The 13,875-nt window shown below is 40.1% G+C and overlaps 1 protein-coding gene across 1 annotated transcript in view; it reads left to right on the forward strand.

The window, feature by feature from the left end:
• Positions 1-13,875, forward strand: part of SDK1 (sidekick cell adhesion molecule 1) — a 625,710-nt gene that overhangs the window by 257,749 nt on the left and 354,086 nt on the right. Inside the window, exon 5 of the mRNA XM_046666514.1 lies at positions 2,513-2,646. Coding sequence (XP_046522470.1) covers positions 2,513-2,646 — 134 coding nt within the window. The remainder of the gene's footprint in view (positions 1-2,512; positions 2,647-13,875) is intronic.

A 13,875-nucleotide genomic window follows, 5' to 3' on the forward strand; every position in this document is an offset into this window, starting at 1 on the left:
CTCAGGGTTGCAGGGGTGGCCACCAGCAGCCCTGAGACCATGTATTTTCTGGCTGGCCTCCAGCAGGAGTGAGACCTCTCCCCAAGCGTGGTCCTTCCCTTTGGTCTGATTGGGCCGCATGTGGGTCCCATGGCAACTCCTCACTGTCTTGAAGGTGGCTGGGGTACCTTTGTTGGTCTCTAATGATCAAGATGCAAACCTGGTGCTGGGAATGGAGACGACTTCCTCACATCACATGGCTGCCTGGGGAAGGCGTGGGCACCAAACAAGATCAGAGTCTCAGGAAAGAAGACTCAGAGAATGGATGCTTGGTACCCACTTCACTCTCTCTGAAAATTTGCCCTCCTTCTTAAGCATTATGACAATTTTCAGAATTTGAAAGTAAGATGAATGTTTTTAGGTATTTTAATTTTCATTACAAAAATCAGTTTCTTTTGTAGAAATGCTCTGTTCAGAAAGAGGTGGATAGGAAGAAAGAATAAAGTCTTCTGGGAACTGCTCTTCATTAATCTAATGTTCTCCAGAGTTTGGGCATTTTTGTGGTGTCATTTTGGCAATAGATAAGTTTTTCTTCGTGAGTTTTGACTTAAACTGGTACAGAATAAAAACTAAAAGAAAAAATGAGCTTAAAGATATAAATTATAATAGATGTAAACTTTAATATTTCTATTCTTTATGTACTTTTATATTTTCAATACCCTTGAAACAATGTCATAAACAGTATAGGGAATTAATGGACATTTTTAGAGAATAATTCTGAGAAATAATAGGCATATTTGAAATTACTCTGGCAAAAATCAGATGTTAAAGGAAAAAGTAATGATATATTCAGTTTTTAAATTGTACTATTAAATGTGTGACTTTATGTGTAATAAATATTCATATTTAATTTTAGATGCCAGTGTAACATATACTAAAATAAAATGGAACAATTTCTATTATAGTAAAACTTTTTTGAAATATTTTATGAGTCTAAAAATTGAAAATTTCCTCATAGGGGAATTTTCTTAAATGAAAAATGAGGTAAGTTAGTCACAGAGATCTCAAACTGTAATATATCCTATGGGAACCCGAATAAGCAGTAACTTCTTAAGATAATCTTATAAAATATATAAAAATCAAGAGTTTTTGAAAAAGCTTTCAAAAGGTAGCAGGAAGAAAAGATTATTATGCTAAAATTTCTCACAAGAGGTTGCTTACTCCGCATGTTTTTTATGTTACTAGAATGGGGATCTTAGTTTACCTGAATCTGGAAAAGCTATGACTGTCTAAGATTAAAATGTGAACATATAGAATTATTTACTGTAGCATAACAGTTGTGGGAGGTGACACAGTTCACTCCAGGGTCCCAGGATGTTTCTAGTGTTTGGGAAATAAGAGCATAGACTAAACTACATTTTGGTTCTCGGAATGTGTTTTACCCTCAAAGCGCAATTCATCAGCCAAGGTAGTACTCACCTTTGTATTTTTAACAAACTCTACCTCCCCTACCCCTTTAACTAGTAAAAAGAATACAGAATTACAGTATGAGCAAAGGATACGAGGGCACCCATTTTAATTAAAAGTTGCTTGGATCTATGGAATTCATGTCTTTGTTCTTTTCCTTCTTCTTCTTTTAAGTGAGTAATCCGGGGAGAGTCTGTGTATGGTATGGTTGTCAGGCACCAGTCTACATGTGAGAAGACCTAGCCCTCCCTCTGGTATTGTTGCCTTTCTGTGTTACCTTGGGCAAACAGCTTAACCTCTCTGATCCTCAGTTTTCTTATTTCTAAAGAGAGGGCAGGTGGGTCAAATTTTCCGGTAGAACTGGCGTATATGAGAAGGATTCGGTAGTGATCAACCAGTTTGTTTTCACTTCTAGGACGTGGGGAGACGGCATAGGTACAGCATGTGCAGTCCTGGAGTTAGTGATTATGGGTGCATTGAGTTGAAGGGCTCAGCTCTATGCCCACTGGCAACGTTTCTTCTACTCATTAGTCAAGAAATAGACATACAGAGGCTGTAAGGAGGCTCCCCGGGAGAGGGAAAAAAATCACTGTAAATTCATTTGCCCCAAGTGGGTCCAAGCTTTGGCAGTCCAGCCCTCTATTTGAAAGGTTTATGACCAACGCGTGATCAAATAGCCCTGCCTGAAAGACAGAGGCCAGCTTTTGTAGAATTTCCTCTAACTTGTCTTCTTACGAATTCCCAGAGGAATCGTTGAGTCTTAACAAACTCTGGATGCATATATTCCAAATTGTTGTCCTCCTCACAACCAAGGGTTGGTACGGACGTGGAGTACCTGGAACGCTGACACCCTCCTGGCAAGCGTCTGTCAGTCGGACCTGAGGAGGCTCAGCCACCGCCACATTCCTCAAGGCACCCGTGTATTTGTTTTTGTCCTTCCAGTTCTCTCTCTCTTTTTTTTTAAACTCTGGACATTCCTTTATAGTTTCCCTAATAAGTTAATTTGTCTTATAAATAGGAAGTCCCATGGAGTGGCTTTGACGCTGTCCCTTCTTCTCTGACACAGAGCCATCACACTGGAGAATCAACTGGTGATCCTTGCAGCAGTAGCAAGTGACTCGGGGCCTTACTACGTGCAGGCCGTCAACGAGAGGAACGGGGAGAACAAGACAAGCCCGCTCATTTATTTGAGCGTCGCAAGTGAGTTTTGGAATTCCCAATAATTCTGAAAGCAGTAAAATCTTGGTTTAATTAATAGCCACTGTCTCATGGGGCATTTTGCAATAAATCTCCTCTCTCTAGTATAGTGATTATGGTTTACTATTGATCCACTGCCAATGATGGCTTTCTTTGAAGTGATAGGCAGAAAATGTGAATATAACTGATAACTCTGGATGCAAGATCTTATTTGTTTGGGGGATATAAAAAAACATTTTTGCTTTTGTACACTGTTGATGTTTATTGTTTTTAACAACAACAAAAAATTTTCTGGCTTATAAGGAATTGGATCCATGAACCTTATTTGAGACAAAATTAGGCGGAGGTTATGTTCTTCTAATTTAATAATAAAATCCTTTAGAAAATAGACTAAATTGTGTTAAAATTAGCAGTATTTCTTAAGCGTAATCAGCTGATCATTTCTTTCTACCTGATTCAACTAAAAGCCTGAATCATGAAGAAAATACACACAAATCACAGATGTATGTTCAGTCTATTTAAGGACATTTGCGTTCATGGAAACTTCCTTTAAATGTTCGGCGTCTGAAAGAAGGTTCCGAAATTCTACTAGCAAAAGTTGATTGCAGGAGAAGGGGAAAATGACCAGAAGCAAGAACTCTGAACTAAAGGATAAAAGAGATTAAGATGTGCATCTCAGAGGGCATGCCACCAAATGTTTGCAGCATGAGGCTTCATGGTATAAAATGCAGTGATTATGCTGTTGAGAACGTACAGTTGGGAAATGGTGGTGGCAGATTTCAAAACGTTATGATCACGTCATACAAGAGTGAATTAAATGGATTTGTCTGTATAATAGTAGATTTCATCTTTTTAAAAAACACCTCGAAGGAATAGAATGGCTTTCTCCTTCATGTGGTTTGAAAAGTTTTGTGTCATACGTGGAATAGGATTATAATGTTTGCTTCCCATGGTCCTCGAGGGATCTAATGCTTTAGGCCCCAGTAGAATTTACTGGGTGAGTGTTTGCAGTGAACACTGGGGGCAGGAGACTGGGAGTTCCCTGAGTGTGTTTTCAGGTGCCCATCACATTCCTGGCAAGTGTTCCCAAGTGGCCATCAGGCTGCCATCAGCCCCTTAACCTAGGAATTGAGTCCTGACTCCCAGACCATAGGCTGGGTACAGATTTGGTGACCAGCATGACCCTTTCAATGCTTTGAAGTTATGTCCATTGATCAGGTGTGGGGTTCACACAACCCGGTGCATGATGTGCTGCTATTTACAGGAGCCTCTGAATCAAGAATCATGGTAGAAATAAATGTGATGTATCAACAACTTTTTCAATATTGAGAACAAAGGATAGAAATTACATTATCAGGCAGGTTGTGATTACTTTAATGATTTCCAAGTTTTACAGTTAGAGCCATTTATTCTGTTTAGCAAATCTGATTTAGCACTCAATTGTAATATACACACCAGGATAATGATAGGTCAAATTGGTGGAATTCTGAGTCAGACGCAAGGAAATTGGCCTTAGTCTGTTAGAAGAGGGAGAAAAAATTCCCCAAATATTCTGGTTAACATGATGCTAACATCACGAAGTTATGAAACGGTCTGCACCTAGTAGTTTCCTACATGGCTACTTTATAAAGGCCAGGAGAAGATAAAACTAATACGGTGAACTTGGAAGTTGCCATACTCATGCAGTGCCAGGGCATCAGATAATTGGAATATGTACTTTTTTCCCCCCAATAATTTCAGTTTCTACTCCAACCAAGAAATATATTGGCAGCAGCTCATAAATATGATAATTAACTACCTTGCATTTCTTTCCCTTGTATATTTTTATCTTTTCGTTGGCACCAGGTGAAATGTGTAGAAGGTGAGATAGAAGGAGGCTGATGATATGGATGGACTGATTTTAAATCTTATGAGAAAACCTCATTCTGTTCCCTTATATATTCTTTGCTTTTTATCGGGACCAGGTAAAGCGCAAACAGTAAGGAGGTGGAAAAAGCAGCCTTATTTTAATGTGTAGGAGAACCTTGCTGTTGACGGTAGATTTAGCTAAAAGTTAAATGGCACCCAATTATGCATTTTCTCACTAAAAGTTCTATTTTGAAAACCTCTAAAGATTAGAAGTCTTGATAAATCTGCAGAAAACCCCAGAATTGTATGTTTCAGTTTTGCTCCTTTTTGGACTGCAGCTGGAGCAGCAGAAGCTGCAGGTCGGGACCTCACTGCCAGCATCTTGGGAGGCCGTGACGTTCTAGAGGGCACGTCACCTCTTTCACTTTCTCATGGCATTAGATATTTTCAAGACCTGTTCATGCTGGTAGTAAGATATAGTGTGCTCTGCAGACTTGACCTCTTTGTTTTCTGATGTAGGCTTTGTGAAAACTCCAAACAAAATAAAATTTTAAAAACTTGCCAGCCAGCATTTCTAAAGAATCGAAAGATATTATGGCCAATTATCATTTAACAAAGATAAATTTTTCCTTAGCGTTGGGAGAATAAAGTAGGGAACGTTTATGTAGTGAATATGATGGAGGCGGTAGGGTACTGGAAGTTAAATTCCTGGTGGATTGCACTGCCGTCAACGTGAACTTGGAGCATGCCGTGCGGCTCCACCTCTTGTTTCCCATCGTAATCATAAACCACTCCGTCTGCTGGGACAGCCTAGTGTCGAAGTGGAGTAACACCCAGGGGACAGCCTTGTCTCAACACGTCTAAATGACTGACCCTCTAGCACCTGGCCGACAGGAAGAAACAATGTATTTTCCCAAACAACTGTATACTTGAGAGTTCAAAACCTCACCCCCTTTTCACTTGCTAAATATTATGGCTACACTTGAAGCTTACGGGAAGCAAAAGATAAAGAAGGTTTAGATAAAAATAAATAATTTTTTTTAAAAGTGTGACAATTAGAAGTGAAACGCAGTCCCACAATGATACCACCTGCTGTTTGGGTGTGTTGAGGAGATGTCATTATTATCTCCCAACATTTCTCTCCCTTTTGTATGGTTAAGAAGATAGGTTACAGTGTGTTCTGCCCAGATACCTCCTGTCAGGAAGGAGAGGCCATTTCCGCACTCTCCCTTCTCCCGCCCCCAGTGAAAGCTGGCCGCAGCCTCAGGGCTGGCTTCACTTTGAAGTTGTAATGTGACATGAAGCCAGCAGATGTTAAGGACATGGGTGGGACTGTCGAAGCATCCTGCATGAATTTTTCATAGCTGGCCCCCGCAGCTCAGGTGCACAGCAGAAAAAGAATGGGCCAAACTCGCCCGAGAGTAGACATTTCTATTCTGAGGTCAAACCCAGGCAGGCTTTATAAACCTGTCAACCTGTTTTTGATTTGTGCTTTGAAGATTTTACATTGAGTTAACTTTTGTAGATCAGATATTCCAAACTGAATTAATATGTGAATAGGAGTTTCTTCTTAAAAAAGAAGGACAGAGGATGGAGCTGAGGAGAATTCTGTACAGTGATTAATCGATCATTGTTGAAATGCCGTTGTCTGTCCCTCAGACACATCATCAGTTCTGACCCAGCGTTCAGAATGTCCAGTGTAATGAGATTCTCTCCCAGGGATGAAGCTTAGATTAAAACAGAAATGACTGCCTCTCTCCTCTCTGTTTTTTTTGCCTCTTTCATTTTAATGTCTCCTCTTCAAACAACATTCACAGATAGGATATCATTTCCACTGATCCTCCTTCAGGCTGACAAACCCTTGCTTTTAATTCTGAAGACCACTTAACATTCTTTTGTCCTCTATAATGCTAATTTAACTGCAGACCTCATATATGTTCAGCAGATGAAAGTGGATTCCTGACAATAATGTCCACGAGCAGCCCTCCTAGAGGACTGCCCTGTGAAACATGGCTTTTGTTGCCCGGATAAAATTCTTATTTTTTGTGTGTGTGCCTTTAGCATTTGCGGGGGGTGGGGGCGTGGGCAGGCATAGCCTTTCAAATGTACTCTGACACGGGTTGGATTCCCAAAGCAATAGGAATGGTGTGAAATATTACTAAAAACCAATCTGGAGACAGTGTCCACCTCACAAATGACCAATTTAGAATCCAACTATAGCTTTACAGGATTCACAGGATTTTACTGCCAGAATTTTCAGAAACTTAAATAGGAAGGGCAGTTTAGCGTGTTCTGAACCTGCTAAGGGGGCGTATGTCATGAAGCTTAGGATCTGCTTCAGCCCCAGCATCCTGGAGCTGGTTATGGGCAGAACTAAGTCCAGGCTGTGGTCTCTAAAGCGTTTTTGTAGGCATTCCATCAGTAAATAAGCCCTCAGCATTTGCCCCTGATATATGCAGGCTTAGTTATTGATAAATTGTGAGCATATAACTATCATGCAAAAAGAGATAAAGATGAAACCATATCTTAAGTATCTTGCCAATCATGAAAATTTCATTCTGTCTTTAGATCGTGTCTCACCGCACAGTATACACTTTGTGAATGGAAATCTGTTTGACTAGGTCTTCCTGAAAATGTTTAGGTTTTTGGACCAATTCTTACGACATCTGTTTACAGAGGATTGTTTATCCTGGTGATGTGGCTGATGAGGAACACATCCCGAGGACACAGTGTCAGGGCTGCCCTTTTGCCATCCTTTGTCTCTACTCACCTCATGAGTAGCTCAGACCTGTGCTTTCTTCCCAGAAATGCTTTCGTATCCACTTATCTACTCTGTGACTTAGTTTAGTTAAAACTAAATACACAAGCACACTCATCTGGGCAAAGGTGAAACCACATCCTGTTAGAAGGTTCTGGAAGCAAACACATACACGAAGGCATCCTGTCCTCCTCTTTGAAAATGAAAATTCTGAGATCTCCACTTGAGATAACATGCATGTGGTGTATGTTGCGGGGGCCATCCCACTGATAGACACAATCTCATAATAAATAGCATTAAAGGTTGGTTTTCTTCTTATGGTTTCAGTTTAAAAACATAAATAAAAATTCCACTTGTAATATTTTGTGTCTGAATCCCAGATCTATGTATATATGGATTGGTGAATGAGGTTTAGAATAAGAGTACAACCAGTCTTAAGTAAAAAAAAGAAAAAAAGACCAAAAATGGTTAAAGAAATAATGAGGCCATAATTCTCTCCCCACTCCCAAGACAAAACTGGGTTATTTCTCTTACCTACTCCTGCTCTCTCCCATCTCTTCTCGCCCCAAACTGTCTTTCTTTTCCTATTTGTGATTTATTTCAGGTTACTTTCACCCTTGGGAATCTTAGGGAATCTTAGGGAATCCAGGTCAAACCATGAATTGTAATTTGCCCTCAACTTTTGAACAAATTTGAGATCGCCCAATCTCCCCAATTTCCCAAAGCAGCAACCTTCAAATTGGGCTGTGGGTACCTCTCAGGGTACACACAGATTTCCAAGGCGGTGAGCAGGCAGATAGAATTCTTGGGGAGTCTATTTCCAGGTGCTTTCATATGCTCTTTCTAAAATCGGATCTGCCCGAGGGTGCCTGAGTTTCAGGGGGCTCTTCCCATGATTGCCCCTCTCTCACTGGGCACAGGTGCCACTCATCCTGAATCTTTAATACAGGCATTATCTGAGGGTATAAATGCCCAGTTGCCAAACAGAGAATTCTGAACATCGGTATCAGATCTAAGAAAGCAAAGTACTCTAATACCTGGGAAATAAATCATTTTATAAATTAGATGTTTTCAGTTAGTTGCTGTCTGCAAAATGAGGCAGGACCCAAATGCATTGTTAGCCAACATTTTATTACAAATAAGTTTTGAGGTTTGCTAACTGTGATAGAGTCCATTTGCTCTGAAGACCGGAAGACCTTCCAGCCCCTTTGCAGTTTGGGAGGCCATGTGACAGTCTCATCAATGAAATGTGAGTGGAATGAAGTGTGTCACTTCCAGGCCAGGCGTTTAAGGACCAGCAAGTCACATTCATGCCCTCCCTTCCCCTGTGGGGCCAGCTGTGGCCAGGCCACAAATGGAGATGGTGGAGCCTCAAGCTGGAAGCTGCCCAGATACTTGGATTAGCCCCCGGAAAGAGCAGCCCAGAGAATCTCCCCAGCAGAATGGGATTTCTCTGAGCCGGAAATAAACATTTGTATGCTCAGCACTGAGATTTCAAGATTTACTTATTGGAACAAAAAGTAGTCTATCCTAACTAACAAGTTACTATGTGCCTTTTGGTATAACTCAGAAGGAGTTTAAAGAATTGAGAGATATTCCTATAACAAAATTCCTTCCATTCTCATCTATGGAATGAATGAAATTTTACAGCAGTTATGTCTGCAAAAAAGAAAAGTAGGATGAGAATTAGGGTAAACCTCTGTCCATTTCATGGAGAGATGCATTTGCAGTGATTTTTTTCTTTTACATATAATATTCATCCAAGTTTGTTGTACATTTATTTGTTTTGATTGAGTACAAATAATAATTGTAACAATGACTCAATCCAAAAGAATTTTTTTTTTTAATCCCAGAGCCATATTGTTGCTTGGAAAATTTAAGTTTATATACATATTTTATCAGAGGCTGTGATAGGGTGATCAATAAAATACTTTGAATCATTAAATATAATAAATTAGGATAAAATTCTGCAGGCGTGTAGAATGGAAATACCAGTTCAGGAAGAAAAAAAGAAATGTAAAATTTCTGACTCTTAAACACCAGAGGTAGTTCATTTTGTTTTTAATGAGTGATGATGTGTAGTAAGTCCTTGGACTTACTCTATCAAATATTTAGATTCCTTTGGATACATTTTAAAAAGGGCTGCAGTAGTTTTATTTTATTAAAATACACTAGCATATTAAAATATTAAAATACACTGGAAATTATATTCTGTGCAGTCCTTCAAATCTACGTTGAAAAGCTTTGGATGTCAACTTAAACTGTAGAAATGATGGATAGTTTTACAAAAATTTTTTAGGTGACTTAGGAAGAAAACGATATGGAGATTTGGAGATAATTTATCGATAAGCGTACTGTTAAATGATCTCCCGAGGGCATGGGTAGAAGCAGGGCACTGACAAGCTTCGAGCTCCAGATAGGCAGCTTGGACATTTTCCTTCTTAAATTCCACAGTAGCTCCGTGAGTTAAGGATCAACCCCATTTCAAAGCCAAGGGCACCGAGGCCCTAAGAAGTTAGGTTATTGACCAGAATCACAAGAATAGAAAAGGCGGAGTTGGAGATTCAAGCCAAGCCCCCCAGTTCCTCCTATAAAAAGGGAACAGCGTGTGTTCTGGAGGCCGGCCGTGCTCTGGGTCCTCACGTGGACCCACGGGCGGGGAAGCTGGGGAGGAGGTGAAGCTCAGGGACAGCAGCCCTCCCGTTGTGCTGGAGACTCTGTGAGGAGCTCTTCCACACTCAACCACAGGGGAGCTTGGTTTTGTTTTAAAAAGGGAGGCCTTCTGTTTTGATGCCAGAACCACTCCCGATAAATGTTCAACCTGCGTAAAACCAGTGTGCTGTCCTTGCCAAGGCAGCTTGGAGGCTAGCACTCTTTTGCAACGAACTAAGGTACCTCTGGGTGGACTGTGAGTGGGACCCCACTCGCCTGAACACAGGTTTGCTTACAGGTGTAGGGGGAGATGAGGCCGGGGTCATTGCTTACTAACGGAGCCTCATAATGATAAATTACAACTTATAATGGCTAAGTGGTATTGTTATTGTCAATAACGCATTAGACACCGCATAGGATATAAAATAAGACATGGTCTGTCCTGGTAACATGCACGGTTATCCCCTCTGCTTCCCCGCTTTTACTGTTGATCTGTTGTGGCAGATTTTGCATGGTGAGTAAGCCACACCCAGGCAGTAAGGGGAGCATGTGGGAGAGCTCACTAACCAAGCAGAACTGACCAGTTGGATTCAGTAAATGAACCACAGTATTCATTTACTTCTCCCAATTATACTGTGATTATTTAGGGCATGAATTATCATTCGGTAGTGATTTGCCTAATTAGATTTTTTTACAAACTCCTCCACAAAGCTCACCTTTAATAATTTCTCCAAACCACCTCTCCTCCTGCCCCCTTGTTACATGTACCAGTTCAAATTATTATATTCAGATATTTAAACATAGGAGTCTTTTACTTGTGGCAGTTTTAGAGCTGGAACCGGACAGTAACCCTAGTAATTTCACCCTTGGTTCTGGGATCTAATTTTTTAACCTTAGCCAACAGCCACATGCCTCAATTCAGTAGACTGAGAACTTAAGATCATTTCATTGTAGGCTCATAATATGTAAACATAACATTTCAAAACTTACATTGAGAGTGACTCCATCATAACTTACTCGTGCAATCAGTATCTTCCTAGCTCTGATCGTGTTGGATGTTGCATTCATTGAAGTACTTTGCTGTCCTTGTCTCTGTAATTGATAGGAAAAGATCAGAAATTTTTAGAGGGCCCAAACAAGGGGGACAGAAAATTGAATTTTCCTTACAATCATTTTACAAACTCTAACATACATGCATTACACATCTTGTCTGGGGAAATCCTAGACAAAGTAATGGTTACTGGCTGAGATGAGACCACAGAACCAGTTGTTAGTTGTAAAGATAATTTTCTTAGAAAACTAAATTCACTCAGTAGTTGAATCCAAATGATGATGGTGGTCAATTCCCGGGTGTTTGGCTTTTACTTCCTTTCTAGGCTAAATAATTCTGCACATACCTTCCCAATATTTTTTCCTTTTATGTGTGAGTTCAATATTCTGAAGCTGCTAATTAAGAAACACCTGTTTAGTTTCTCTTCTTTCAGAATTTTTGAGCTTTTTAAACTCCAGACTGTCTGATTTTCTGGTCTAAATTATCTTTTCTTGTCTCCTCCTAGAGGAAAAAGAAAATATATGATTTTCTACTTTGGGGTGGAACCAACCTCTTTAATAGTAACACGGTATTTGTATTGAGAGTAGGCCTAATATCCCATATGTTAACTTTGATTTCAAGCTTTAAGTAAGGATGGGAAGACATGATTTGGCTCAAAGTGTGATGAAAGCATGTTATAGTAGTTGTCTTAATCAGTTCAGGCTGCTATAACGAAATACCATAGACTGGGTGGCTTGTAGACAACAGACATTTATTTCTTTCAGTTCTAGAGGCTGGAATCTAAGATCAGGGTGAAAGTATGGTTGGTTTCTGGTGAGAACCCTCTTCTGGGTTGCAGACTTCTCATTGTATCCTAGCACAGCAGAAAGGGGTCCCTTTTATAAGGGCACTAATCCCATTCATGAGGTCTTCACCCTCAGGTCCTGAGTCTCTCCCAAACGCCCCACATCCTAATACCATCACCTCCTAATACCATCACCTCCTAATACCATCACCTCCTAAAACTGTCACATTGGGGGTTAGGATTTCAACATATGAATTTTGAGGAACACAAAAATTCAATGCATTGCAGTAGTAGAAACAATCACTATTTATTGAATGTCTACTCTGTTTCCAGGATGCAAATATACTTAATTTAGTCTCCATTTTTTCAAAAAGCCCAATGAAGTCACTATTATCCCCATTTTACAGATGAGGAAACAAACCAAGGGAATAAATAACAAACAAGTCTACGCAGTTAATTATGTGGTTTAGTTTCAAACCCAGGTCTGCCTTCTCCCAAAGAAATTTTTATCGTTTTATTCATTGAGATTATTTGTATTGTGGAATTATTTTCGATTTTTAAAAGCAGGTTGAAAATTCTTAATCCAATTGCTGCCTTTGTGTCCGCAGCCCAACCACTGGTCACCTTCTGATAACAGCTCAGTCCTACCTCTACACTCCATCATCATGTTTTATTACTAATCGCTGTAGATGATATTCTTTCGGCTCTTATAAAAGGCAATTACAGCAGGTAATTAAAATTGTAGATCTTTACAATGTGGTTGAGAATATTAAATCAAGCCATAAGATAATCAGCTAAAGGATCTGTTAAAGTGAAAGGCCACTTGGCTCCTCGGAAGCCCACTGTCAAATCCAGAGGGGCTGGACTCCCTGCTTTTCCAAGAACACTTTGTATCTGAGGGGGAAAAAACAGAATTTCTAGCAGAAATTTATCTTCAGGTGTAGGTTCTTTCTGTACATTCTAATTAGCGAGTCCTTAGCAATGGTCTCCGCCAGGGATTCTTTGTTATTTCAGATGATTATTCTGCCTACACCTCTCATCTTTTATGATCTTCAGGAATATCCTCCTTGGCACAAAATCAGTTCCTACCCTCAGAGCCTGGCGTAGCTCTGGATTGGCAAAGCAAGTCATGAAAGGGTATAAGAAATGTGGCTGCCGATTGTCACTGTACCTTGCTATTTACCCAGGACTATCTGGTCAGTGTAGCTTTTTCAGGCAGATTCCAAAGACTATCATTTTACATAGTTTTATAGAATCATAAAAATGCACACTGGGAATTTTCTGGTTCACGCTAGTTAGAGACCTGAATGACCATCGGGGAAGTCTGCAAGCTGTAATGTCTTTGATTTTCCTAGGGAGCAAGAGAGACACAAACCCAGAAGTGCAGAAACTCAGTGAAACTCTTGAAAGAATGACAGTTTTTCCATTTTGGTCCCCAACTTGGACTTAGGAGAAGGAACTGGAGCTAGAGAAGAAATAAGTCAGGAGTGGTGGCCCATTCGCCTGGCCCTCTGGGGTTGGTTGGTTGGTGGTTTATTTTCTTGTTTTACTGAGAATGGATTTGGTTGAGCTGTATCCCGTCTGGTATTAAGCGCCCTGTGCTCTGCTGCTCCCTTCGCTTGCCTTGAAAGATTGTTGCACACTCTAATGTATTTCCCCGTCAAGATGTCACTCTGTGGTTATATTAATTCAGACAGGGTTGAATTACGCAAAGGTTGGCTCTCGTTTGGGAAGGTTTCCAGCACAAATGTGCTCCAGAATTTGCACTTCTCCCTTCCCATTCCTTGAGACTTTGGGAAGCCCCCTAATTAGTCAGAATGACTTATGTAGAGAAACCATATGCAGGAGTTGACCTTTGGTTATTAGTTCATTTCAGAAAGTTTAAGAGGCTCCACATTTCTTTAGCCTACTCAGGAAAACTTCTCTTGAATTGAGAAAATGGCCTCAGAAAAAATTATGCAAGAATGTTACTGTCATAAAGAAATATAAAATGAATGGGCAGTATTTTGAGCCTTTTATTTCTTTGTTCATTTTAGTTATAGCATTAAAAAATCATGATGGTAAGCATGATGTTGGTAAAAATCAGGGAAGTAGCTCTACTTATTTGAACCCTGTACTGGCGTTAAGATTGAGATCAAA

The sequence above is a fragment of the Equus quagga genome, chromosome 7 (assembly GCF_021613505.1).
Source record: "Equus quagga isolate Etosha38 chromosome 7, UCLA_HA_Equagga_1.0, whole genome shotgun sequence".
NCBI classification, from domain to species: Eukaryota; Metazoa; Chordata; class Mammalia; order Perissodactyla; family Equidae; genus Equus; species Equus quagga.